The sequence below is a fragment of the Canis lupus genome, chromosome 27, assembly GCF_003254725.2.
Source record: "Canis lupus dingo isolate Sandy chromosome 27, ASM325472v2, whole genome shotgun sequence".
Lineage (NCBI taxonomy): Eukaryota > Metazoa > Chordata > Mammalia > Carnivora > Canidae > Canis > Canis lupus.
In genome coordinates, this window is record NC_064269.1 from 2,215,823 (window position 1) to 2,241,461 (window position 25,639).

General features: G+C 58.1%; 1 protein-coding gene and 2 long non-coding RNA genes across 5 annotated transcripts; 1 reads left to right on the forward strand and 2 right to left on the reverse strand.

The window, feature by feature from the left end:
• Positions 1 to 3,559: 3,559 nt before the first annotated feature.
• Positions 3,560 to 9,203, reverse strand: LOC112667206 (uncharacterized). 3 transcript variants are annotated; one of them, XR_007406511.1, is made up of 7 exons: positions 8,984 to 9,201; positions 7,758 to 8,572; positions 6,867 to 7,076; positions 5,728 to 6,704; positions 5,532 to 5,604; positions 3,774 to 5,216; positions 3,560 to 3,681 (listed from the first exon to the last, which is right to left on the reverse strand). It is a non-coding gene; the product is annotated as an uncharacterized LOC112667206 (long non-coding RNA). The 3 variants fall into 3 exon arrangements; XR_007406510.1 differs by having other exon boundaries at positions 3,774 to 5,604; positions 8,984 to 9,203; XR_007406512.1 differs by lacking the exon at positions 5,532 to 5,604.
• A 1,703-nt stretch (positions 9,204 to 10,906) lies between these two features.
• On the reverse strand, positions 10,907 to 15,036 carry LOC125753854 (uncharacterized). The gene is made up of 2 exons (XR_007406526.1): positions 14,031 to 15,036; positions 10,907 to 13,672 (listed from the first exon to the last, which is right to left on the reverse strand). It is a non-coding gene; the product is annotated as an uncharacterized LOC125753854 (long non-coding RNA).
• Positions 15,037 to 17,065: 2,029 nt separating this feature from the next.
• Positions 17,066 to 24,792, forward strand: LOC112667208 (keratin, type II cytoskeletal 8). The gene is made up of 9 exons (XM_025458794.3): positions 17,066 to 17,514; positions 20,570 to 20,778; positions 21,396 to 21,456; positions 21,938 to 22,033; positions 22,592 to 22,756; positions 22,999 to 23,124; positions 23,644 to 23,864; positions 24,004 to 24,062; positions 24,373 to 24,792. The coding sequence occupies exons 1-9, from the start codon at positions 17,167 to 17,169 to the stop codon at positions 24,561 to 24,563; spliced, it is 1,476 nt and encodes a 491-aa protein (XP_025314579.1). The 5' UTR covers positions 17,066 to 17,166; the 3' UTR covers positions 24,564 to 24,792.
• Positions 24,793 to 25,639: the final 847 nt, after the last annotated feature.

The window sequence follows — 25,639 nt, forward strand, 5'->3', positions numbered from 1 at the left end:
CATGACGCAGGGCTCAATCTCACGACCCTGAGATCACGATCTAAGCCAAAATAAAGAGTCAGGAGCTCCAAGTGACTGCGCCACCCAAACGCCCCTGATGGTTTGTGGTTTCAATGATTTCCATGGCTGGCGGCTGGGGTGGAGCAGGCAGGGTGAGGTGAGAATTGAGAGTGACTGTGACCTCTTTTTTTTGAGAAGCTTGATTGTGGAGAGAGAGGTGTCAAGGGTCAAGGATGATTTCCCTCCACTCTCCCTTCCCTCTTTTCTTCCTCTCTTTCTTTTTTCAAGGAGGAAAGACTTGCATATGGATACAGGAAGTGGGGAGAAATCCCATGGCAGTGGGAGTAGCAGGACCGAGGGCGAAGCCACTTGATGGGACAAGGTTGGGGGGGGTGTTGAGAGTGTGGGTGGAAGGCCTGGCCCTGAGCACCGGGAGTGCCACCTCCAAGAAGGAGTTAAGGGTGGGAATGCATTCAGATAACAGGTGAGGGGAGCATTAAGAGGGGATGCCAGCCATGGAGCCCCTTCAGGCACTGGGAGTTCATGGGTCCCCATCCCCAGCAGAGGGGGAGGTGTGAGGATGTGTCTTTCCAGCCCAGGAGACGCCCTCTTCTGCTCTGACACCCTCACTGCCTTTTCCTTAGCCTGGGACACCTTCCTCCTTCTGTTCTGCCTTGTCCTCCTCCAGGAAGCCTTCCTGGGTTGACAGCCCCCCTGCCCCTCCCAGCAGCTGGCGCCCCAGCACAGAGGCCAAGAGCTCCCCCGGGTTCAGTATCTGCCTTTCTGTGTCTGGCCCGCGGAGAGAGAAAGCGCCGGGGAGCAGGAGGGTGGGGATGAGAAGCCTTGTGGTTCTGCAAAATGGGTGCTTGGGCTCCCAGGGCTGCCCTGGCGGCTCCCAGGATGACAGGATGAGCTCTGCTGGCCACAAGGGGGTGCTTGGCCAGAGAAGGGCTGGGTCGTGCGGTCCCGGTTGCCAGACTGGCAGGTCCCGCTCTGGCCGGACCTTTGCTCCCTGCACCGGTGGCCCTGGCCTCTGTTGCCATGGTGGCCCTTAGTTTGGGGTAAACAGCTCTTCCTCCTCCTGCTGTCCGCTGTACTGCCGCAAGTGTCTCTCCAGGGCCGGGCTGGAATTTCAAGTGTGCACCCCCGCCCCCCCCCACTGTGGGAAGGCACAGGGCGGTGAGTCACTGCAGGCAGGTTTCTTCCCAGCCCCTCGCTGTTATCTGGCTGCCCCCACTGCTCCCTCCTGCCCCGCCTTTGTCCTGCTAGAACTGGGGAGGGATGGAGATAAGGGCTGGACTCCCCTGGTCTCCCAGGCTGCGTGGTGGGCTGTCGGGTGGAGCCTTCCCGACCCCAATCACCTCCTTGGGGCTGTTTCTGGGCTGTGGAGCCTTCCCCGAGGCCGGCTTGATCCCTGATATCAGTGAGAATAATCCCACCCCCTTTCTCCCTTATCTTCTGGATCCTTGGGGCCCAGGGTGAAGGGGAGGAGAAGATAGGAAAAATCGGAATGTGGGAGAGAGGAAATAGGGATCGGAGTGGAGACAAGGACTCCTCTGGATAGAATAGAATCCGAGAAGGTTCATTCATCCCTCGAATCAAAGCAACCTCGGTGCCGGGTACTGAGCGAAACAGAAAGATGTGTGAGGCGTGAGCCTGCTTTGGACTTGCTGCTGGTCTGAGGGCCCTGGACGTGGGGACCCCGTGCAAAGCCCCGATGACTAGTTGCTGCACAAGTTACTTAAGTGTCCCATCCGTGAATAAGGGTAATGATCCTGAACCCCCCAAGGTCATCGTGAGGCCTGAATGAGACAAATGTGGGGGACTGCCCCATTAGCTGGTGGTCGAGGCACGTTAGATGCCTGAGGATCCGGCTCACAGTCAGGGGGGTGCTCAGGCGAGGGTGAGAGGCCCAGGACATAACAAAGCCTCGTTTGGGGCCTCTCGGGGAGCGGTGACTTCCAGCAGTGGCGGCCGAGGCAGGCTGTGTGGGCAGGTGCCTGGTGTGTGATTTCCATTCAGTAAATGTTTGCAGAATGAATGGGGTGTGCTGCAGCCAGGGCCTGGGGACGGGGCAGATTTCCGCAGGTGCAGGTGACTGGACAGGAGGTGCTGGGGGAGGGAAGGGCGCAGCCCTGGGGCTGGGCAGGGACGCAGCGAGTGCCAGGCAGGGAAGGCTCAGCTCGCCCAGAAGAGGAGTTTGACCTTTATTCTGAAGGCAACGGGAAGCTCTGAGCTGGGGAGTGACAGGATCAAAGTGTTTATAGAAGATCACCCGGCTGGGCCTGGCCAGAGGACATCTTGGAGCAAAGCGACTGGGGGAGGTGGCGGGACGGGAAGAGGGGCAGAGGCGGGGTGTGGATGGGTCTAGGAGCTTCGGTGTGGGGATGATGTCAGCCTCCCCTCGGCTCTGCAGAGGGGCCCCGTTCGGGCCCGCACGTCTCCAGGGCCCCTCTCACCTGCCTGCCAGGAGGAGGAGGGGACATCGCAGGGAGGGAGAGAATTTCTCAGGGACACAGAGATCCTGGCAGCACAGCCTCCCTTCCCATCTGCCCTCACCCCTGGACGGGACTGGGAGCCCAGTCCGAGTAGAGGGGGGCGGCGGGGAGACCAGGACTAGGACCTGGGTGCTTTGCTTTTATGGGTCCTGCTCCTGTTCCCTAAGAGGAGGGGTAAGTCGGTGTGGTTTTCAAAGTAGAGAAGTAGTTAATGGTGGCAGAGAGGGTGAGACGCCGGGAGACTCCAGGAAGCGCAGTGCCGAGCCCCAGGGCTGGGGAACAGCTGTCCTGCCCTGGGACTGGACCTTCCCGGGAGGAGATTCCTGGCGATTCCTGGCTCTCGGGCAGGCTGGCAGGAGTCGGAGACCTTTGGCCTCTGCTGGGACCAGCCCTCCTGCTCCATCCCTTCTCCCCCTTGGCTCTGACCTCCCTTGGTCCCATCTCCTGATAGACCACACACCCTGAGGGTCACTGCCCGGGCCCACCGGCCTGTAAGCCCCCAGCTCTGGCTCCGTCTGAGCTCCTGGGAACTCAGAGATAGCTCTTTGCTCCCCGAGGTGGGGAGATAAGGTTTATGACCCGGATGGGCCCACTCTCTGAGGCCGCTGTTCCATAGACGCAGCCCCCAGCCGCATTCCTCTGGGGGCCTGACCTGGCCTTACCCAGTCTGTGCTGGGGATTTCGGACCATCTGGGAGCACCGTTTTCAGAAACCGCCGATCCCCCCTCACCCCCCTGCAGGTCATTTCCCCATGATCCGGCCTTGCTGTGCTCTCGCCCCTGGAGCCCACGCTTCCCACTTCCTGGCCTGACCCCATCTGAGTCTGAGTGGGAGGGTGGGGGGCCCCAGCCCCAGCCCAGGGGCTCCTCCCAGGGAGCACCCCCTTCCCTCCTGTTATTCCTCAGATGAGCCAGTCCTTCGTCCAGTCTCTCCTTTCGCCCCTTTCCATGCTCAGTGAAAGGAGGGGACGGCGTGTCGTTCCCTGGCTATTACTGCAGTGGGAGGGATCACGGGTGGGGTCCTCTACAGGGACTTGACAGGCGAGGGAAAGCTTCTACAAATACAGGCCTCACATGATTTATTTGACATACGAGAGAACAAAAGCCGAGAGCCCAAATCAAGTATGAGTTCAAGTCTGATGCCGTCTTCGCTGCGCTGCCATAACTTTGGGAAATTCGAAGTTCTGAAAACCAAATGAATGAACGATTGAGTTGATTTAGTGTGAGGGCGGAGGGGAGGGGCCGAGGGAGAGGGAGAACCTTAGTCCGTGCTCACCGTGGAGCCCGACGCAGGGCTTGGTCCCAGGACCCTGAGGTCATGACTGAGCCGAAATCAAGAGTCAGATCCTTAACCAGCTGAGCCGCCCAGACGCCCCACAACCAAAGAATTTAAATGAAATTAAAGGAGTTCCAGAAACACATGGTACGGCTCCTTGACTGTACAGACAGGACGGTAGCGCAGAGAGGGCGAGTGACTTGTCCTGTGACACACAGCGATTTGGAGACTGAGCCGAGATCGGAACACGTGCGATTCGGTTTCCAGATTTCTGTCTTCCAGCTACTAGTCTCCGTGGGTCTAGGAGTCGCTTGAACACAATTCTCAAAATGGAAATTAATCTCCGGGCAGTCCCCGTGGCACAGCGGTTTAGCGCCGCCTTCAGCCCAGAGCATGATCCTGGAGACCTGGGATCGAGTCCCGCGTCGGGCTCCCTGCATGGAGCCTGCTTCTCCCTCTGCCTGTGTCTCTGCCTCTCTCTCTCTCTGTGCCTCTCATGAATAATTAATAAAATATTTTTTTTTAAAAAAAAGGAAATTAATCTCCATCTCATTTCACTGAATCACAAATCCCAGAGTGCTCAGTGGCGGGGGGAAGTGCAGAAGGGAAAGAGAGGACCTGAGGGCGTGTCGGCTCAGAGGACGGCACGAGGGTGGAGGTCGGTGGTGCCAGCCGGTGCCCAGCTGCTCCGGGATTCCGGATCTCCCCAGATCAGCGGGGCCACCCCGCAGGCCTCCCCCTCTGGAAGGCGGCCTCCTTTATCAGAGGCGCTGGCTGACGCCTGGAGGATCGGCATCGGGGTCTCCTGCCTCTCTCAGCCTGGCTCTGCCTGGACCCAGGGGCCCGGGGAACCTCACTTTGGCTTTTAGAGCTAGAAAGGTTGGGTTCGATTTCCATCCTGACACTCCAGGGCACTGTGACCTTAGGGAATATTTCGAGACTGTCTGAACTCCCCTATCCTCAGGTGTAAAATGAGGCTGTTTGTACTTTCCCCGTAGGCTTAATCGTGAAGTTCGAAAGGGGTCATAAAAAGTCTATGGTGTGGGGAGTGCCGGGCATCTGCTAGGATCTTGGATGGAGAAGGAGGTGGGAGGTGTAAGGCTGGAGGAGACACTTGGCTTGAGAGGCCGGCGCGGTCTGGTTTGGCCTCTCCCATTTGCTACCATACGCACAAGCTTTTCTTAACCTCCAGGCTGTTTCCTTAGCTCTCAAATGGAAATAATGCTTATTTCACAGTTTCTGCAAGGATTACTCTTGTGGGGGGAATCCTAGGCCTCTGGGGGCGCCTGAGCCCATGCCCCCAGCCTGGGAGAGCAGCTCAGAGCTGAGGGTGTCAGAGTCTAGGCTTGGAGGGCAAGGAGAAGCCTGGGAGGGAGCAGTCCAGGAGGGCTTCCTGTAGGAGGTGCTTGGAGTGGAGAGAAGGAGAGTCCCTGGTCTGGAGACCTGCGCAGGGAGAGAAAGAATTTGCGGCGTCGGAGCTGGCTGCCACGTGGAAGAGGGTCCGGCTGGGGGTGGAGGGTCAGTGTGGCTGGATGTGGGAGCCATGCACCCCGCATCTAGGAGGAGGCCTGGGGAGTTCGGCTTCCGCAGCTGGACACTTCTGAGTCAGAAGCACAGATCGGGGAGGGGAACGATCCTCTCCCTGGGTCGGACTTTCTCATGCCTCCGGTGCTGGGGCTGCCTCTGCGGTGGCTCAGGCTTCTCTGGGTTTCCTGAGACAATCACCTGGGGAACGATCACCTGGGGGGGGACGATCACCTGGGGTATGGAGGAGTCAAGGGAGGAGAGGAGGTGGCGCCTGGCCTGGGGGATACTGGCCTTGGCCTGAATCCTGTCGGGAAGGGAACATGCAAACACACACGGAGTTGCCACGGGGGCTAGCATGCCCCTTCCCCAGGCTGCACCGGTCTAGCCCCGACCCTCCCCCGGCCCCCCCTTCTGAGCCCATTCCTACCTTGGGGGTCAGCAGCCTCGCCTGAAGGCCTGTGAAGCACGTCCTGTGTGCTGCTGCTTCGGGGTGGCCTCCGCCCTCGCCCTCGGAGACCAGGGGATCAGGGAGGGAGGCTGGGCTCCGTCGGGTGGGGAGCGGGCTTCCTGTGACCTGAGCTGCTCACGGGTGAGTTCGTCCGCATGTGTTCCGTGGACCCTGCCCGCCCTTCCTAGGGCCAATGCGGTTGTTAACGCGTCAGGTGCCCTGCCCTCGCGGCGCTTCCCCTCTGGGGAGAGATCCCCTAAATCCGTCAGAACCCCTGGGGTAGGAGGGGTGATTTCCGTGTTCCACAAATACCGATCGAATGATGGGATATATGGATTTTTCAAACTGCTGACTCAAATAAGCGAAGTGGCCTCGGACCACTTCTTCTGGGGCAGCCACAGCTCCGCTCCCCTGGATGGAGGCCGCTGGGTATTGCCTCCCGAGGAGTCAGCACGGAGGGAGCGTGCTCAGGCTGCGGACTCACCCCGGGTTGAGGTGAAGCTTGAAGGACTCTCCGTTAAACAGGCCTAATGGTGCCTCCCTCGCGGGTCAGGTATCTGCAAGTGATCCGACACTTTGACATTAGCGGGAACTCCGTGAATGTGGGCTGCCCCCGGGAGCCCCGCTGTTCCCACCACCACCTCCACCTCCACCGTGGTGGCAGGGAAAGGGGCCCTGGGGTGGGAGCTGGGGAAGGCCTGAGGGTGTCCACTGGCGGGGCTCAGTTTGCATGGGCTGCTCCCTGGGAATTGCATTTGCAAGCTTCTGTTTTGCATGGTGGCAGAGTTTTGCATGCTCTCCCTTTATCACTCTTTTCTGGAGTCCTCCTTGCAGCCCCAGCTGCCACCTCCCTCTAGTCAGCGGCCCTCCACCCTTCGGAGCAGGCTCCTGGGCACCCACCGGGGGTGGGCCAGACACGGTGGAGGACACAAGGACGCGTGAGGCACCGGTCCATCCTGCAAGGGGGAGACCAGGACTTAACTTCTTCCAAGGCCACTGCGTCAAAGCGGTGCCAGCACCAGTTCCGGGGGTGGGGGAGGGGTGAGGGGAAGCTGAGTAGGGGGAGGCTTTAGGAGAGGCAGGGGGCAGGCACAGAGGGTGGCGAGGGTCCAGCTAACCCTGACTGCCCTGCCGCTGCCAGGCCCTGGTCCGTCCCGTCTCCTGTTCACATCAGCCCTCCTGGGCGGCCACCGTTATCTGCATTTTCAGCTGAAGAAAGGGAACGGGGTCGGAGAGATGAAGTCACTTGCCCAACGTCACATGCTTGCGAAGTGGCTCCCAGATTCTTCTGACTGCATTCACTGTCCTGTGGCTTCCATCACACCTGGCTGTGGGGCAGGGGGAACTGTGTGGGGACGGTCCCACCCGTGAGGAATCCGTGGGTTTCAGATTCCAGTTCTTTTCTTTAAAAATTAAAAAAAAAAGATTTATGTATTCATAAGAGACACACACACACACACAGAGGCAGAGACCCAGGCAGAGGGAGAAGCAGGCTCCCTGTGGGGAGCCCGATGCAGGACTCGATCCCGGGACCCTGGGGTCACACCCTGGGCTGAAGGCAGATGCTCCACCACTGAGCGGCCCAGGAGCCCCATAGGGAGGGTTTTGAAAGGAGATGAGGAGAGCAGAGCACATAGCAGGCCCTCAGGCCATGCTTCTGAGCTCCTGGCCACCCCTGTGACTCTGACACTCAAGTCCCCTTGGCCTTCTGGTGCAACCCATCCTCTCACAGAGGAAGCCACCACTTTGCAGAAGACGATGCGGATTCCACTTGCACGAAGCTCGAACGTTTGTCAAGTGGTAGCTGGGGCGAGCAGCCTGTCGCTGGCCCCCTTCCTGGCGAGCCCTCTGTACCCCCGTTGGCGTGATGGCCCGTCTTCTCTCCGGGCAGCCCAAGCCTCCGGGACCCGCCCTCCTGGGTCCTGGGCTGTGTGTCCGCACGGGCTTCCCATTCTCCTCCCCGCCCCACACATCTCTCTGCACCCCCTTCCACGTATCCAAGGACGTACTCCCCAGTGGACGCCAGCCGGTGAATCACACTGTGCTCCAGGTGTGTCACCATCACCATCGGCAGGGAGGACGTGGGCTCCCCCGAGGACCTCGCGGGTCTCGTGGGGGCCTTGCCGAGCTGTGGCCGCAGTGAAGCCGGGAGCTTGCGCGCACGGTGACGAGCAGAGGTGAGGAGGCAGGGGCCGTACCCCCTGCGACACCCACTCTGGGCTGGGACCCTGCCAGACGGAGGCTGGCCCAGAGATGGGAAGCAGACACGGACACTAGAGGACCCGGCCTGTGTGCAAAGAGCTGGCAGGATGGACTGGGTGGCCGGGGAGGCCCGGCGGCTCCGGCAAATGCCTGCACCCATCAGGCCGAGCAGCAGGTGCTGGGGTGGGCGGGGGCCGCTGAAGTGCACCTGAGTCACCTCCTCGCTTCCCTTCACTTGGACCCAGCCCTGCAATCAGTTGCCCTGTCCTGCTGGCTCTTCCTTCTTAGCGTAGCTTGACCCCATCCTGCTCCCACCCCACTGCTCCTGCCACCCCACACCTCCTCGTGGGGTGCTGCAGGAGCCCCCTGTGTAGCCCCCACCTCCAGCCTCGCCTCTACCATCTAACCCACACCCTCCTGCCACACACCTTCCTGGGGCTCTGCAACCTGCAGGGTAAACTCTGAGGTGCCTTTGACGCCCTCCATCCCACCTGCCCCCTCACCACCGAGGCTTTCTGCTCTCCGTTCCATAGGATTCCTGCTCCCGACCGGTGACTCCTTGCATTTCCACATTTTTTCCATCCATATTCTTTTTGTGAATTTCTCTCAGTCAAGCCCAAACCTATTTAATTTAAATTTAAATTTAATTTATTTAATTTAATTCTATTTTATTTTAATTTAATTCTATTTTATGTATTTACTTATTTTTTTAATAAGTAAAACCTATTTTAAAACAGCTCTTCCCTTCCTTTGAAGTCCTAGTGGCATATGTCTGGATCCCTTCTTTATCTGAAATCCATATTCCATTGATAAGCTGCAGAAAGTAGGCTTTGGCCGGGCAGCATTTGTATTTGTACAAGGGCTCAGTGTGCACACCCATATCTTTATACCCTTGCAGCCCTCTAGATTTCCACGCCTGCCTCTGTGTACATTTGGTTTAGTACAGGCAATGAACAGCTGTTGTTTTTACCTGCCCAACATCGTGTCCCCCCTCCGCTTTTTTTTTTGGTGAATCACCTGTTTCTACCCTTACCCATTATGTAGGTTGGGTGGGGCTGACTGCCCTCCTCCAGGGGCTCCCGGGAGATGTGGTCTGGTCCAGATTACAGTCTGCTGTAAATTGGTAAATTGGCCAAAGAGATTGGTTCCGGGATGAGCACGTGATCTAAGCGGGTCCAGGAAGAGTCAGCCTTGCGACTTTAGCTGGGGTGGACAGGATGGGGGGCTCCTCTGGCGGTCATCCTTTTTTTTTTAAATATTTTATTTATTTATTTATTTATTTATTTATTTATTTATTTATTTATTTATTTATCTATTTATGAGAGACAGAGACAGAGAGAGGACAGAGACACAGGCAGAGGGAGAAGCAGGCTCCATGCAGGGAGCCCGATGCGGGACTCGATCCTGGGACTCCAGGATCAGGCCCTGGTGGAAGGCAGATGCTCAACGGCTGAGCCCCCCGCCCGGCGTCCCGTCTAGTGGTCATCCTTGCTGCAGCGTGGACCTGGTGTGTCCCAGAAGGAGGCTAACACAGAGGAAAACCAGAAGACTAGAGGAAGACAATCCTGCTCTCGTGGCCGAGCCCCGCATCCCCGAGCCCTTCCTCTCGGCTATGCCAAACGTCACATGCACCCCTGGTCCTCCCAGTTGTGTGAGCAAATAAACGACCTCTTACATGAAGCCCCTATGAGCTGGATCTCAGTGACCTGCAATCAAGACTTGTGAGCAATAATGTGTTACAAGTGTGTTGGGGTGTGGATGACATGGCTCCTGTACCTGGGTGTGTGTGTGTGTTGGAGAGTGGCGTGTGCGTGGCTGCGATGGGTGGGCAAGCGGGGGGCACACACTCCTGTGAGGATGCCGTGTGTGTGTCTGCAGGGCAAGGACGACTGTGACCAGGCGTGCAGGCATGCGTGTGCATGGCTCGGGGGCTGTGTGGTGTGGGCTGAGGTTGTGTGTGCACAGGCGGGGACGGGCCTGCTGAGGGGTTATTCGTTTTAGCAGAGCACCTGCCTCCTACGTGCTCTGAGGGCAGGAGTCCAGCTTTGTGTGTCTGTGTACCCAGGGAGAAGCCAGCAGGTGCCCAAGAAGCCCCCCTGTTTATCATCATTAGCCTCTCCCGGTCAGAGAAAAATCCTCATTATTTTTGGACTGAAGCCAAATTCCTTAGAATCTTTTAAGCTTTTGATGTTCTTGGGAGAGTCAGAACTATCAGAGGCTGTTTAGCCAGCCCCCAATATCAGAGGAGGGAATTGAGGCTCAGATGGTGACTCCCTGTTTTCACTTCCTCCACCCCAGCAGGTGGGGGTGGCACGGGCAGGGCTGGCTTGGGGGCGGCTCGCTGTTGGGGAGATCCCTCCTCTGTCCCACCTCTCCATGGGCTGTGGTTGCTTTTATGGCAGGTGATTAGCCTCAGGTCGTGCCTAGATACCCTGGAGTTTATGGCTTCCCCCCATGCGTGCCCTTGATCCCTGAGCCTTCTCTGTAAGGAGGGCTGTGCTTCAGCTGTTTGTACCCCTTTTCTTCTTCTTCCTCCTGCAGCTCCTCACCTCCCCCGAACAGACCGGCGTCCCCAAGCCGGAGGGTCCCAGCCACCGGGGCCGGAGTGGCTACAACTGTGTGATTGTACTGGGACCCTCAGTCCTCTGAATGAGTCAGGCCTCAGGCGGCCTAGCCTCTGGTCTGACCCCATCTGGTTGAACCCTTCCGTTTACCCCGGCCTGCCGTACACGCACCATCATTTCTTTTTCTTTTAAAACATTTTTTTGTATTTATTCATGAGAGACACAGAGAGAGAGGCAGAGACACAGGCAGAGGGAGAAGCAGGCTCCATGCAGGGAGCCCTGTGCAGGGACTTGATCTCGGGACCCCGGGATCATGCCCTGAGCCCAGGCAGATGCTTAAACACTGAGCTACCCGGGTGTCTGGAAGACTAAATGAATTAATGTTCATAAAGTCTTTTAAAAAAACCATTTATTTGTTCATTTGAGGCAGGGAGGGGCAGAGAGAGACGGAGAGAGAGAGAGAATCTCAAGCAGACTCCCTGCTGAGCACAGAGCCTGAAGCGGGACTTGACCTCAGGACACTGAGATCACGATCTGAGCTGAAATCAAGAGCTGGATGCTTAACTGACTGAGCCACCCAGGCGGCCCCGTAAGGCCTTTGTTGTACCGTATAAGTATCACCATTAAAGTATCAGAGTGGGGCGTCCGGGTGGCTCAGCGGTTGAGCGTCTGCCTTCGGCTCATGGTGTGACCCCGGGGTCCTGGGATTGACTCGCACATCGGGGCCCCTCCATGGAGCCTGCTTCTCCCTCTGCCTGTGTCTCTGCCTCTCTGTGAGTCTCTCATGAATTAAAAATAAATCAAGTATCAGGGTAAGTGGTGTTATGCGTTCTGTGTCTCCCAATACACGGGAAGACCTTTAGGCCCCCAGCTCTCCGAGCCTTCCAGCATGTGCCCAGTCAGTCCACTGATGAACTGACTTAGGGACTAAGGATTCTTTTATTTTTATTTTTTTAAAGATTTTAATTTATTCATAGAGACACAGAGAGAGAGGCAGAGACGCAGGCAGAGGGAGAAGCAGGCCCCATGCAGGGAGCCCGATGCGGGACTCGATCCCAGGACTCCAGGATCATGTCCTGGGCTGCAGGCGGCGCTAAACTGCTGCACCATCGGGGCTGCCCTGGGACAAAGGACTCTTAATGGTCCCTTTTCCACAGAGACCGCAGGACACATCTTGCCTTGGCCAAAGGAGGTTCCCACTTGTACCTCACGGTGTGAAAGGCACCAAGAAGCTATCTCTGCAGACCTTTCAGGCTGGTGCCTGATAAGCAAATGAATAGATGAATGAATGAATGGGTGAATAGAAGCAGGAGGGAATAAAGACCTCGGGTCCCTGCCCCCACCCCCCACCTGGGTCCTCAGGTTGCCAGGCAGGAAATTCAGAGCAAGGGCCCTGGACAATAGCTCCATTGGCCGGAGGCCCAAGCGGGATAATTCTCAGGGCTGGAGGGCGGGGCGGGCGTGGGGGCTGTAGCTGAGCCTCGGGACCTCTGCTTTCTTTCCTCCCTCTCGCACCCCTGTCTGGTCACCTGCACGCACCCTTTAGGGAAGCTCTTTTTCCTACAGTGGAGCTGTGGGGGGCCTGTGTGACTCCTCCCTTGGGGCTCCTCTCCCCTGGGAAGCATTCTCCAGTGACTCCCTGCCTCCCGCTTGCTGTCACTCGAGTCCGCCACGCTGCTGTCCTCACGGCACGAGTGGGCCCCTTGCAGATCTCCTCCTAGTCTCTGTTTCCTTGGCTATCACCGTGGAATGGCAGGCTCCGGGGCCTGGCCGCTCTGCTTTCTTCCTTGAGGAGCAGGCATGTTGCCTGTTGAAGACAGGGATGTTATCCATTGAAGTAGGGACCCTGCGATGGTCTGAGTCTGGGGTTTGGCCTCTTTTCTCTGGGGAGAGAAGAGTGTGTTCCTGGAGGACTTGGTGGTGGGACCAGAGCGAAAGTCTCGTGTTCAGCCTTGGCTCAGTGGAGGAACCTTTCAAAAACCCCAAGTGGATTGCCGCCTGGACAGTTGTGATGTGTATGCTCTGGACAGACCCTGAGTTAAGGGCGAGGTAGTCCAACGGGATCCCTCCCACTGACGGCCCATCCCATGGAAGGCCTCTTCCAGTTTGAAGTATCTGGGAAGGTGGCCCGGAGGCCTCATCCTCTCCAGACTCTCGGATGTGGGAGTGCAGACCGAATGGTCCCACGATGTGCCACTCTGGCACGTGGATGATTTTGAGCTGAAAACAGTTGAGGCCCAAAAGATTCAGAAAGAAACTTTGACATTCCCCCTAATCACATAAAAAATTTAGATAGAGGACCTGCTCCAGGAAGGAAGCCCTCGCCACAGATTACAGTATAGTATGAACCGGGGGTGGTAGACAGGAGGGGTTTAGCAAAGTCTGTTAAAATTCTTCTCGGTGTCCCATTGTTTCCTTACGGGCCCAGCAAACATTTGTTTACCAAATATTTACTCTTTTCCACCTTCCTGTGAATTGCTTTCCTTCCCTTAGAAGCCCCAGACCCCTACGGCCTCCTCCTTAGTTCGGGGTGACATATACGCCTCATTTTGCCCAACCGTCTTCGGAATCTCTCACGTTTATGAGAATTCCCCCGTCCGTAACTAAATTTGATGTCTCCTGCTAATGTGTCTCATGTCAGTTGAATTCTTAGACCGGTCAGAAGAATCTTGAGGCATAAAGGGACATTTTTCTACTCAGATGCAAGTTTGTGTGTCTCATTTAAGTAGACTCCACACCCAGGGCAGAGCCCAACGTGGGGCTCAAGCTCACAACCCTGAGATCAAGACCTGAGCTGACATCAAGAGTCCTGGCGCCCGACCGACTGAATCACCCAGATGCCCCATTGTTCGAATAACTTGTCATCACATGTCCTATCAAAATCAAAGTTTGAAACCGGAGAACATTGTGGACGCCTATGTGGGAACATATATGGGAAGTTCTATGGTGGTGGGAAGTGGATCAAGGGCTCACAGAGTGGGGAGGATCTGGAAGTTCTGGTCCAAACCCTTACCTGGACCTAGGAGTCCTCGCGCGAGCGGGGTGGACAGCTGGTAAGCAAGCCCTAGTCTCAGTACTTCTCAGGTCAGGAGCTCGCACCCCTCCAGGCAGCCCATTCTCATTGTGGCAGCCTGTAATCACCGGAGCCGCCGTTCTTCCTGAAGAAGAAGAACCACCGTTTGTTGAACATTGACCGTGAACAATTTTGGCCTTGAGGCACACGGCACAAAAATCAACAATCAAATCAACTTTATTATTCATGATGCGGTTTACTGATGGGCGCTCCCACCATCTGTGGCTTCCTACTCAAAATAATTGTTCTTGCTGCGTAGGTGCTAAACTCGGCTATTTCTAGACCAACAATAAGATTTTAAATTGCTCATTTTTCCAAGAATTTTTTTTCTTAAAAAAATTTTTTTTTTTGAGAGACTGTGTGTATGTGTGTGAGAGAGAGAGAGAATCTCAAGCCAACTGTCCGCTGAGCGTGGAACCCGACGCAGGGCTCCATGTCCTCACCCGTGAGATCATGACATGAGCTGACATCAAGAGTCCGCTGAACCGGGCCAAGCCCCCCGGGCACCCCGAGAATCCTTGTAGTCTTCAGCAATCATCTGCACGCTCCCCAGCCTGGAGAATCTCTTTTGTTTCTATGGATTTGCCCGTTGAGGACATTTCATCCGAATCGATCCTGCAGCCTGTGGCCTTCCGCAACCGGCTGCCCTCACTGCTTTCACCCGCGTCGTAGCCCAGTCACCGCTTCCTTCCTCCTGCCTGGGAATGACATCCCGTCGCACAATGCATCACTTTTTGCTTGTCCGCTCGTTCGTCAGTTGGTGGGCATCTGGCTCGTCTCTGTTTGGGCCCCCGCGAAGAGCGTGCTGGGGGCGTGGTGTCCTGGGTCAGGTGTCCTGATCACCGAGAGCAGCTTGGCTCAGACCATCTTTCCTGGTGACAAGCCATGCGATGGCAGCCACCGCCCTGCCACCCACCTCTGCCCCCCCCCACAGCTGCCCAGGGCTCAGGGCCTCCTGGGGTCTTCTGTGACATGCCATCCGTCTCCTCTTTCCTCCTTCAGTTCTTGGGAACAGGCCGTTAAGGCAGTTTGGGGCAGTCATCCGGCCCTTCCCTTCCGGTCACGCGGTGGCTGCAAACACTCTCCCCTTTGTTGGGCAGACCGCAGTGGCCAGAGTCAGCCTCGCAAGGACTTGCGTCCGTCCGTCCGTGGCTGCCCTAGGCTGGTTTTCCCTTCCCTCACCACTTGGCCCTGGGCCCTGGGCCTTTCCCTTCAGCCTCCGCCCGGATCCCAGCAGGGGTCGGGGTCGCCGCCGGAGAGGGCAGCCCAGGCCTTCCTATGCATTGAGGCTGGCTTGGGGCGTCAGGGGAGGGGTCCCTGGGGTCTCTGGGCCACAGGGAGCTGACAGATGAGGTGCCCATACTTCTAGCCCTGGACTGGTCTGGGCTCCCCTTGAGATGCGGGGAGCTCTACAGCTTAAAAACCACAGGGTTCCCCATAGTCCCCTTTGTCCTCACCTTAAACAGCAGGCACTTCTGGAACCAGGCGGGTGGGGGTGGAGGGGCTGGGATCCCAGGACTGGCTCTGGGTTGTTATATTGTGCCCCCCCCCCCCGCCCCCGCCGCCCACCCCTCCCTTTCCCCCCTAATCTGCCTTGGTGTGGGGGAGGGGAAGGAACGGGGGCGCTGGTGTCCTCCCTCCCCAGGGTTGCCATACCTGTCTGACCGGCCCCTCCCTCTCTCTTTCCTGCTCCCTGTCCAAGGTTTGGCAGAGGGCCCACACCCCCTCCCTTTGGTCTCTGGAAGGAGAAATCTCCCCACCTTGCCTGTGTGGCTGCTTGTTGGGGAGCGGGGCGGCATGCATTCAATTCACTCTTTGGAAATTAAGTATTGTTTGCAGGGGCTGGGAGAGGGCCTGGTGCAAACTGGTACTAACTGGATTTCCTCCTGCTGGTTCAACACGTCTGGAGGCCAGAGTCTGGGGAGAGTGAGGAGGAGAAAAGAAGGAAGAGAAAGGAATGTGGTCCCTGGGTCCCCTCTGGGAGTGTCTGATTTGTCTTTGTGGAAGGGACAAGTGGGTCCTTTCGTGTGTATGTGTGTGTGTTTGGACTGAGTGGGAACTCTTCTGTGTGTCTTTTAGGATTTATGCTGTCCCCAAAGAGGGGGCTTCTGTGTGTTTCTGTCCCTCCGAGCAGGGGTGTATATGTCTGTCCATCGGGAAGCCCGAGCGTGTCTGCTGAAGGGTGGGGAGGACCCGTATGTCCGCCCTCCTGGCAGTCACAGTCATCCCCTGCCTTAGGTCCGGGGGCTGTGTGCTGCGTGTCCCTCTCTTCTGAGGGACTCTAGCTGCATGTCACCCAGTCCCCTCCATGCCCTGCAGGGTCCTTCTGAGAATCTAGCCCCAGTCATCAGGTAATTGCAGCTGGAATCTCTGCCTCCAGGGCTCAACTCCTGCCTTACACCCACAGCCTGCCCCACCCGGCCCGCCCAGGCCTGGGGTGCGGTGCAGAGCTCCCCATTCACCACCTACAGGTGCGTGCTCTGCTCCAACCTGCTGTCTGACTCATTCTGATAATGGGTTCAGGGAGACAGGTGCAGGGACTCTTTCTCCATCTCCTCTGGCCTGGGAAGAGAAAGAGGGTCCAGGTGGCTCCAGCTCGCCTCCCTAGCAGTGCCCCCCATCCCGCCCCACCCCGCACAGTTCTGCCTCCCTTCCTGTGAGTCACCCACTGGGTGCTATGGGAACCACTCCTGCAAGGGGCAATAACAGTACAGCTTCCCTCTCTCCGTTGCTCCCCCATCTTTCTCTCCTTAGCTCTTGTTCCTCATTCTCTGTGCCGTTTAGTAAGGCCTACTGCTCCAGGCAGTCCTGGGATCCTGGGAGGGAGGGAGGCACTAGGTTGCGTCCAGGAGCGTGCTCTGTTGGTTCTCATTTCTTGCACCCACGGACCCAGAGGGAAGACAGCCCGTGTGTCACACTGTGTGTTTATTCTACAATTATTCACCCAGCGGCACCGGATGCTGAGGATATAGCAGTAACCCAGGTGACACTAGGCGGATGGCTGGCCTCAGGTTCAAGGATCTGGACCCTAGATGCCCTGCCCTCCAGTCTGGGAAGAATTTCATAATCACTCAAAGTGCAGAAAAGCACACGGGGAGGCGTCTCTGGGGTGTCAGCTGCCGTGGGATCCCTTTCCTGCTAAGCTTCCGAATCCTTGCGTTTATTTTCCTAAAGGGGGGAAGGGGACAAGCGGGAGGAGTAGGGCTGCAGTGGCTGGTTGACCCCAACCCAGTCTCTGTGACAGAGGGCTCCGGCAGGCCAGGGTTTCTCTCCAGCTTTACTGCTTCCGGAAGGAATCCCTCTTTCCGGAGCTGGAGCCCCGCTAGAGTGGGCTCCGGGGTGGGAGCAGCTCTCTGCTGCCCCCACCTGAGTCCGGCCTGTAGGTGGCAGGTGTCGGGTTAGGCCCAGCCCCCTCGGGGCCCAACCACTCAGGTACCAGGCGGATCCACCCCCTTGGGCTGGGCTCTCTTTTATAAAGGGCCAACCCTTGGGCACTCTTCCCACCTAGAAGCGGCTCCTCGCGCTCCTTCTGGAACCTCTGTCAGGTTCGGCCTCCTCGCCTCCACTCCAGCCTCCACCATGTCCATCAGGGTGACCCAGAAGTCCTACAAGATGTCCACCTCCAGCCCCCGGGCCTTCAGCAGCCGCTCCTACACGAGCGGGCCCAGCTCCCGCATCAGCTCCTCCGCCTTCTCCCGGGTGGGCAGCAGCAGCGGCAGCTTCCGGGGTGGCCTGAACAGCAGCATGAGTGTGGTCGGGGGCTACGGCGGGCCCGGGGTCGTGGGGAGCATCACGGCCGTCTCAGTGAACCAGAGCCTGCTGAACCCCCTGAAGCTGGAGGTGGACCCCAACATCCAGGCGGTGCGCACCCAGGAGAAGGAGCAGATCAAGAGCCTCAACAACAAGTTTGCCTCCTTCATCGACAAGGTGAGCCCCCCACCCTCCCCCGCGGGGCGGGCAGTGCCTGGGGCTGGCGAGGGGCTCCGCCTGTGTCTTGGTGGCCCTGTCTGAGGGCACGTCTCCAGCCCCCACTGGCGATCCTGCCGGCCCCACCCACCCTGGCAGCGCTCTCCCTTCCAGCTATGACTCACTCCTCCCATGCACTTCGGTTTGGGTCGGGGCAGCTAGGGGGAGAGGGTCCCCGGCCGCCCTGACCCTAAGCCTCGAGGCTTCTTCCTTCCTCACGCATGTCACTGCACCCGAGGGTTGAGCCTGCAAGAGTCCCAGCTGTTCAGCTGTGGGGTGGGGCGGGAGGGCCCTGCTCCAGGGTAACCCTTCTCCCTGGCCCTGCCCCAGGGGCTTCCCAAAGGGGCTCCTCGGCTTTTTTAAAAATTTTAAATATTTTACATATTTAATCACAAGAGACACACACAGAAGGAGGCTGAGACACAGGCAGAGGGAGAAGCAGGCTCCCTGCGGGGACCCCAGTGTGGGACTTGATCTGGGGACCCCGGGGTCATGCCCTGGGCTGAAGGCAGAAGTTGGATCACCAGGCCACCAAGGCATATTCCTCCCCCCCCGCCCCCTCCCTTTTTAAAAATTTAAATAGGGTTTGATAGGGTTCTGGAATCAGGAAGCAGGTGTCGACTCAGCGGGCAAATATTGATCGAGGCCTTTGGCATCCCACGTCCTGAGTGTGGGGGCACGAGGATGAGTCATCACCAGCGGCTCCCGCCCTGGGGGCTGGGGTGGGGGCCCCGAGGCCCTTGGTCTGTGGGAGGTGCTGGGCCCCGGGCCCTGAGCCCTGAGCCCTGGGGTGGGTGGGGTCGGCGTGGGGCGGGGGGCGCCAGGAAAGCCCATCCGGGATTCAAAGTCTGCGGGCGTTGGGCACCGCGCCCAGGTTTTGTGTCCTGTTCAACCCCAGAGTTTATGGCCCCAAATAAGGCGTCTGCCGCCAACGCCCCTTGCCCACCCAGCCTGGCCCCTTGCACGCCCCGCCCGGCCTGGCCCGGCCCAGCCCAGCCCTCCGACGCAGCCGGGCCCAGCAGCACCCAGCAGGACCGGGTCCCTCCCCGCCCACGGGCTCCTGGGGGCCTAGTGGGAAGGGAGGCCGGCACATCCTGGGCCAGAGCGGCGCCCTGTGAACTGGAGCCCTTGACCTTAGGGCTGGGCGGCCTCCCGGGGCCCCAGCCCCAAGTCCCCGGTGGCGGTGCGGGCCTCTCCTTGGACCGGGTTACCTTACCAACCCTGATTTCACCTCTAAAGTGGGCGTGATAATCCCCAAATCAAAGAGGTTTCGCTTATTGGGGCCCACAGAGTGTGCAAAGAGCTTAGTTAGCAGTGCTGGCCCCGGAGTAAGCAGTCCAGCAAGGCTCAGTGTTCACATCATTTACTTTTTATGATTTGGGGGCGGGATGACCTGGGGCAGGAAAGGATTGATTAATTACGTACTTAATTAAAGATTTTATTTATTTATTCATGAGAGACACACAGAGAGAGAGAGAGGCAGAGACCCAGGCAGAGGGAGAAGCAGGCTCCATGCAGGGAGCCCGTTGCAGGACTCGATCCCAGGACCCCAGGGTCACGCCTTGGGCTGAAGGGAGACGCTCAACCGCTGAGCCACCCTGGCGTCCCCACAAAAGGATTTACAGGGAAGGATTGGTTGGATCTAGGCTGCACCCTTAAGACCGCCTTCTCTCTTTTTGGTTCCTTCGATTGAAAAAAAAGTGACGACTTTGGGTTGGCCAAGGACAATGCATTCCTGTTCTTGGAAGCAGTCTATTATTCTTTCCTTTAAAAATTTTCTTTCCGGGGCGCCTGGCTGGCTCAGCTGGTGGAGCATGTAACTCTTGATCTCGGAGTTAGGAGTTTAAGCCCCAGGGTTGGGGGTAGAGATTACTTAAAAAATACAGTCTAAAAATAGACAAATAAGTAAATAAATACATAAAACTGTTTTTTAAAAAATATTTATTTATTTATTTATTTATTTGTTTATTTATTTATTTGAGAGAGAGAGAGAGAGAGAGAGATGTGAGAGCATAAGCAGGGGCAGTGGCAGAGGGAGAAGGAGAAGCAGATTCCCTGAGGAGCAGGGAGCCGGATGCAGGCTCCATCCCAGAACCCGGAGATCATGACCCAAGCCGAAGGCAGTCACTTAACCGACTGAGCCACCCAGACGCCCCTAAATGAAACCTTTCTAATATGCCTTAGTTTCATCTTAAAATCTGGATTCCTTGAGCCCAAGGAACCCGGGACCTTTGTGTCTGGGGCAGGAGGAGAGGGCCGAGGATTCAGGCCAGAGGTGGGTGGGGGACCCCTGCCAGGCTGGAAAATCTCAGAGGGAGTGCCTCAGGGAGGGGGTGCTCAGTGTGCGCCCAGATCTGCATGGTCTCTTGCCCCTTCCCTGGCTGAAAGTGCCATCTGCAGGGGGTTAGGCTCCTGGAAGGGCCTGCTGGGCTCCTCTGGGCCACTGTGGGGTTAGGGAGACCCAGGCTCAGAAAGGGGAAGCAGCTCGGTGTCGGTGCAGCATGGGTTAGTAGCAGCATTTATTTAGCTGACCCCAGGTCTTCTGGCCAGTGCTCTCGGGGCCAAAGGGCTGAAGTTTCTCTGTAATCTGTAGGCGCGCCTCAAAGCCACTCCAAATAGTAATGATGAGGATAACATTTGCTATGTGCAATGAAATTTCTTTTTCAATCTTATACAAAGTGTTAATCGAGACTTGGCTATTCTTACTGATTTGTATACAGTCTAAGCAAATAAGACCTATTTGTTCTGCAAATACCATTTCAACATAACTCTCCTAGCCCATCCCTTCCATCCGTGTGCTTGCTTGTCGTCCCTTGCCCCCGCGCTCCCCCCAAACCCCAGCATTACAGGGGTTTCTCTATCAGGCCACTGGGGATCCTTCCAGAACAGCTCACCCGCTCTCTGGGCTCTGGAGGCCCCACCGGGAGCGGGTCAGAGGAGAAGACGATGCTGGCTTCCCTGCAGACTGCACCGGGGCCCGAAGTAGACCTTCTTGCCCCCTTTCCCCCCCGTGCAGGTCAGACACCTGGAGCAGCAGAACAAAATCCTGGAGACCAAGTGGAGCCTCCTGCAGCAGCAGAAAACCTCTCGGAGCAACATAGACAACATGTTTGAGAGCTACATCAACAACCTCCGGAGGCAGCTGGACACCCTGGGGCAGGAGAAGCTGAAGCTGGAAGTGGAGCTTGGCAACATGCAGGGGCTCGTGGAGGACTTCAAGAATAAGTGAGCTGCCCTCCTTCCCACCGCCGCAGCCCTGCGGCCCTGCCCTAGACCCCGTGGCCCTCTCTGCCTGGTGGGCAGCGCGGTCCTGTCCAATTAGGGCGACCGGAGGATCGGCCTTCCCAGGACAGTCTAGCCTTTACATGCTGTCCAGGCATGATTGTTAATAGCGCCCACCCTCTTTCAATCCCAGGACTGTCCAGATTTGGACAACAACTTACGTGGTAGTGCTTACATAGTAACCCTAAGGTGGGAAAGGCCTCTGTTGTATCCTTACAGCCCTGGCCCTATTTATTCCTTACCTTTGACGTCCAGCACACCCCAGAGAGTTCTGTCTGAGGGCTCCTGTCAGTTCCCGTCTCTGACCCTCTAAATGAGCCTGATCCAACATGTGTTCATGGATTCGGAGAGGGGTTTCCTGCTACAGCCTTCCCCACTGGCTGATGAAAACCCGGGGTAGGGCTGGCGGGAGAATGGCTGGTCAGGGCGGAAGGGCCGGACCTGCCCTCCTATCCTGCATCTCCATGAACTGAATTTCCTAGATGTTTTTGCCTCCCCAAATGCTCAGGACAACCTCACCTTTGCCTTCATCCTCTGATTCTAAGTCTGTTCCTCACCAGATACGAGGATGAGATCAAATTGCGTGGAGACATGGAGAATGAATTTGTCCTCATCAAGAAGGTGAGGGAGCGCCCCTCCGCGACCAGACACAGGAGGCGGGGCTTAGAGGCTTGGACGAAGGCTTTCTGGGTTCTGTCCCTAAATATGTCCAAGTAACGGACGTTTGGCTACCTGCTAGGTATACAGCACAGAGAGGCGGACAAGGACAGAGGAGGTAGTTAGGTGCGTTTTGGACAGAACTCTGGACAATGATGTTGGGACGTGGTTAAGAAAATGGGGCGGTAGAATTGGAGGTGTGGCCATGGAAAGCTTCCTGGAGGAGGAGGAGGAGAAGGAGGAGGAGGGGGAGGAGGGGGAGGACTGCGAGAAACCGAGGTAAAGGTGTTTGCACCGGGGATACAGGTGTGGCGGGGCAGAGGCTGGAGGATCAGTCCACAGAGTGAGGTGGGAAAGCCATTTAGTTAGAGGGTCCTGGGCCATTGAGTGCCCCTGGTTGCGGCATGTGGGTCCTCCGCTCAGGCCCTCTTCCCCTACCACCCAGGATGTGGATGAAGCTTACATGAACAAGATAGAACTGGAGTCCCGCCTGGAAGGGCTGACCGACGAGATCAACTTCTTACGGCAGCTGTATGAAGAGGTATGTTCTCGGGGGGCTGCAGACTGAGGGGCCCCCACCCCAGCAGACAGGGTGTCACCACTGAATGATCACAATTATCGACATAACCCAGGGTGCTCGTTCTGTATGTTTTGTCCCCCTGCATGAGGGCGAGGGAGGCTTTATTACCCCACTTCACAGAGGAGAAAACAGGCTTGGGAATGAAACAGCCTGTCCAAGGCCGTCATACGGAGCCTTTGTTCTAAATCTTTGGGCTTTATTTTTTTTTTATTTTTATTTTTATTTTTATCTTTGGGCTTTATAGCAAGTTCTTTAGGGGGCAGCTGAGTGGGGAAGGGCTCTACCCCTTGGGTCACTTACCTGGAGCTGCTTGGCCTTCGGCCCTTGCCTCCTTCATCTGTACCTCCCCCTGGGGTTCAGGCCTTTGACCCGTCTTCCCAGCCCTAGCTCCCACCTGCTTCTCTCCCCTGCTGCTGGCCTCCCTGTCTTGTCCCCGAGGAAGTCCCTTCTGCCAAAGGAGGCTTTTGTGCGCAAGGACAGAGCCTCACATCGGCCCCTGCCATTGCCCCCCACCCCCAGGAGATCCATGAGCTGCAGTCCCAGATCTCGGACACGTCCGTGGTGCTGTCCATGGACAACAGCCGCTCCCTGGACCTGGACGGCATCATCGCCGAGGTCAAGGCCCAGTACGAGGACATCGCCAACCGCAGCCGGGTGGAGGCCGAGACCATGTACCAGATCAAGGTCAAGAGCGGGGGCACTAGCTGGCCTTCCCCTTTGGCGGGTTCTGCTCCTTAGTGCAGGAGGGAGCAGGATTTCAGACTCTATCCTGCCTGCTGTGAGCGGGGCCCGCGGAGTGGGTGCTGGGGAGACTGCGGTATGGGGACCTGGAGGTCTGGAAGAAGGCTGGTGGCGGTGTGTGTGCGGGGAGGGGGCAGAGGTGAGGCGAGCTGGGCCCTCGCCTCACTCCTGCCTCCCACCCGCAGTATGAGGAGCTGCAGACGTTGGCCGGGAAGCACGGGGATGACCTCCGTCGCACGAAGACTGAGATTTCCGAGATGAACCGGAGCATCAGCCGCCTCCAGGCTGAGATCGAGACCCTCAAAAACCAGGTATGGGCCGGGCCGGGGCTGGGAGAGGCTCCTCGGACATGACAAGGTGAGGGCAGACCATGCAGCCAGGGGTGAGGGGTCTGGGGTCAGGAAAGCAATTCTAGACCAGACTTTGAGCTTCTCAGACTGCTCCCAGGGGGCTGAAGGGTGCTGAGGAGGTCCCTGGGGCCGTGACGGGCCGGCGGGGGATGGGACAGACAGCTGCTCCAGGATGGGCCCCCGCAGGCCTGCTTTATTTGATCTCTCCTCTGCATCAGGGTGAGGTCAGCTTCTAGTGCGTTAGGGCGGCTGGAAAGTAGAGACCTGGTGCAGTCGGATGGGGCGGAGATGGTGCCCCGCGGTGTCCCAGGGGAGGAGCTGGAGCAGGGAGGTGCCCGGGAGCCGCTTAGGTTTCCCTGTTCTGTTTCCTGAAGGCCACCGGTAGCATTTGCCTTGAGCTAGGTGGAGTCGGTTAGCTTAGGGCGGGGGGAGGAGGCGTCCAGACTGCGCCACCCGCTCACCTGGCCCCCGTGCCCCCAGAGGGCTGCCCTGGAGGCTGCCATCGCCGACGCCGAGCAGCGCGGGGAGCTGGCCGTTAAGGACGCCAATGCCAAGGTGGCCGAGCTGGAGGCCGCCCTGCAGCGGGCCAAGCAGGACATGGCCCGGCAGCTGCGCGAGTACCAGGAGCTCATGAACGTCAAGCTGGCCCTGGACATCGAGATCGCCACCTACCGCAAGCTGCTGGAGGGCGAGGAGAGCCGGTGGGTGTGGGGGCCCTGACCGGTGCCCCGGCCCTGGGACCAGCGGTGGGCACGGGGGGAGGGGAGGGAACGGATTCCTGTAGCCCTGGGACGAGGGCCAGGAGCCGGTTCTGAGGTCCCGTGTATCCTCCGGGGACAGGCTGGAGTCTGGGATGCAGAACATGAGCATCCATACGAAGACGACCAGCGGCTACTCCGGTGAGTGTCCTGGCCCCGGCCTGCGGAGGTGGGGGGGGGTTCCGCAGCTCTAGCCATTCTCTCCTGTTCGGGCGGGCGGGGGGGGGGGGGGGCTGGGGCGAGGCAACGGTCTTGTCCGAGGTCACGAGTTCCCAGCTCTGTCCTCCCCGGGCTCCCGGTTTCCCCCAACAATCCTAAAGTAACGAACGGGGGCGACGCCCCAGCCCGGGGACTACAGGGGGGCAGGGGACGGGGCACGCGGGGGCGGCATGGAGCCCGATGTGTGCGGGCCTCCTGCGCTCATTCTTCGGCTGCTTCCGTTTCTGACCAGGTGGCCTGAACTTGGCCTACGGGGGCCTCACGAGCCCCGGCCTCAACTACGGCCAGAGCTCCTTCCAGTCCGGCTTTGGCCCTGGCGGTTCCTTCAGCCGCAGCAGCTCCTCCAAGGCCGTGGTTGTGAAGAAGATCGAGACTCGCGATGGGAAGCTGGTGTCTGAGTCGTCTGACGTCCTGCCCAAGTGAACGGCCAGCGCTGGCCCCCCCAGCCTCCTTGCTCTTGTGGCCCCATGAAGCCTTCGGGGGAAGGAGCTGTGCAGGGGAGCCTCGCGTACGAGACCCGCCTAAGGCTCAGCCCCGGTCCCCAGCCTACCCTTAGGGGGAGTCTACTGCCCTGGGTACCCCTTCTTGTCCGTGCCCCCGACCGAAAGCCAATTCAAGTGTCTTTTCCCAAATAAAGCCGCTGCCAGTCCCATTTGCCGTATGCAGCCCTGGTCTGTGGGGTGGGGGAGACGTGGTCCGGAGGCTCCTGGGGCTCAGAAGCTGCAGGGGGTGGTGTGGTTGGGAAGTGGGGGGCACTGGGGAGGAAGGTCTGGCTGTTCCCAGAGAGACTTCTTTGCCGAATGCCAGATGACACCTTCAGTCGTTAATGTGCTCCTAAACACCCCACAACCGACCCTTCGAGGCGGGCAGAGCGGGTTCAGGTGCTAGTCTCAGGAGGGAGCCCACTTGCCTGTCTGCCCACCTCCCAGGGCGGCTTGCAGGGAGGGCCGGGTGAGCGGCCCAGCGAGGAAGAGGAGGCTCCGGCATTACACTCAGTGCAGTTCCCCAGCCTCTCCTCGTCCCCAGCCAAGGTAGATGGCGTTTCCTTGGTGGCCACAGATGGCTTTTTGCCGTCTTCACTCATTTGCAGCTGGGGACCAAGGAGTCCCCGTTTCCTATCCCTTCAGAAGCTCAGAATCCATTGGTAGCAACTGGACGTGTCACACCCACAATTTCCAGAAACCTAGATAGCGTAGGACTTGGCATTGCTCAGTGGGCTCTTCCCTGCTCCGCTGAGGGTTGCACCCGCCCTACACTGGGCCCTGCCACTCCTATTCTACCCTTTCACATGCTGTGTTTACATATATATATTTTAAAGATTTATTTTAGAGAGAGAGAGAGCTCAAGCGGGAGGGGCAGAGGGAGGGGGAGCATCTCCAGCAGCCTCTGCACTGAGTGTGGAGCTCCCGACCCAGATATCATGACCTGAGCTGAAACCAAGAGCCGGACGGACGCCTAACCGACTGCACCCCACCCCCCAGGCCGCCCCTCCTGCAGTG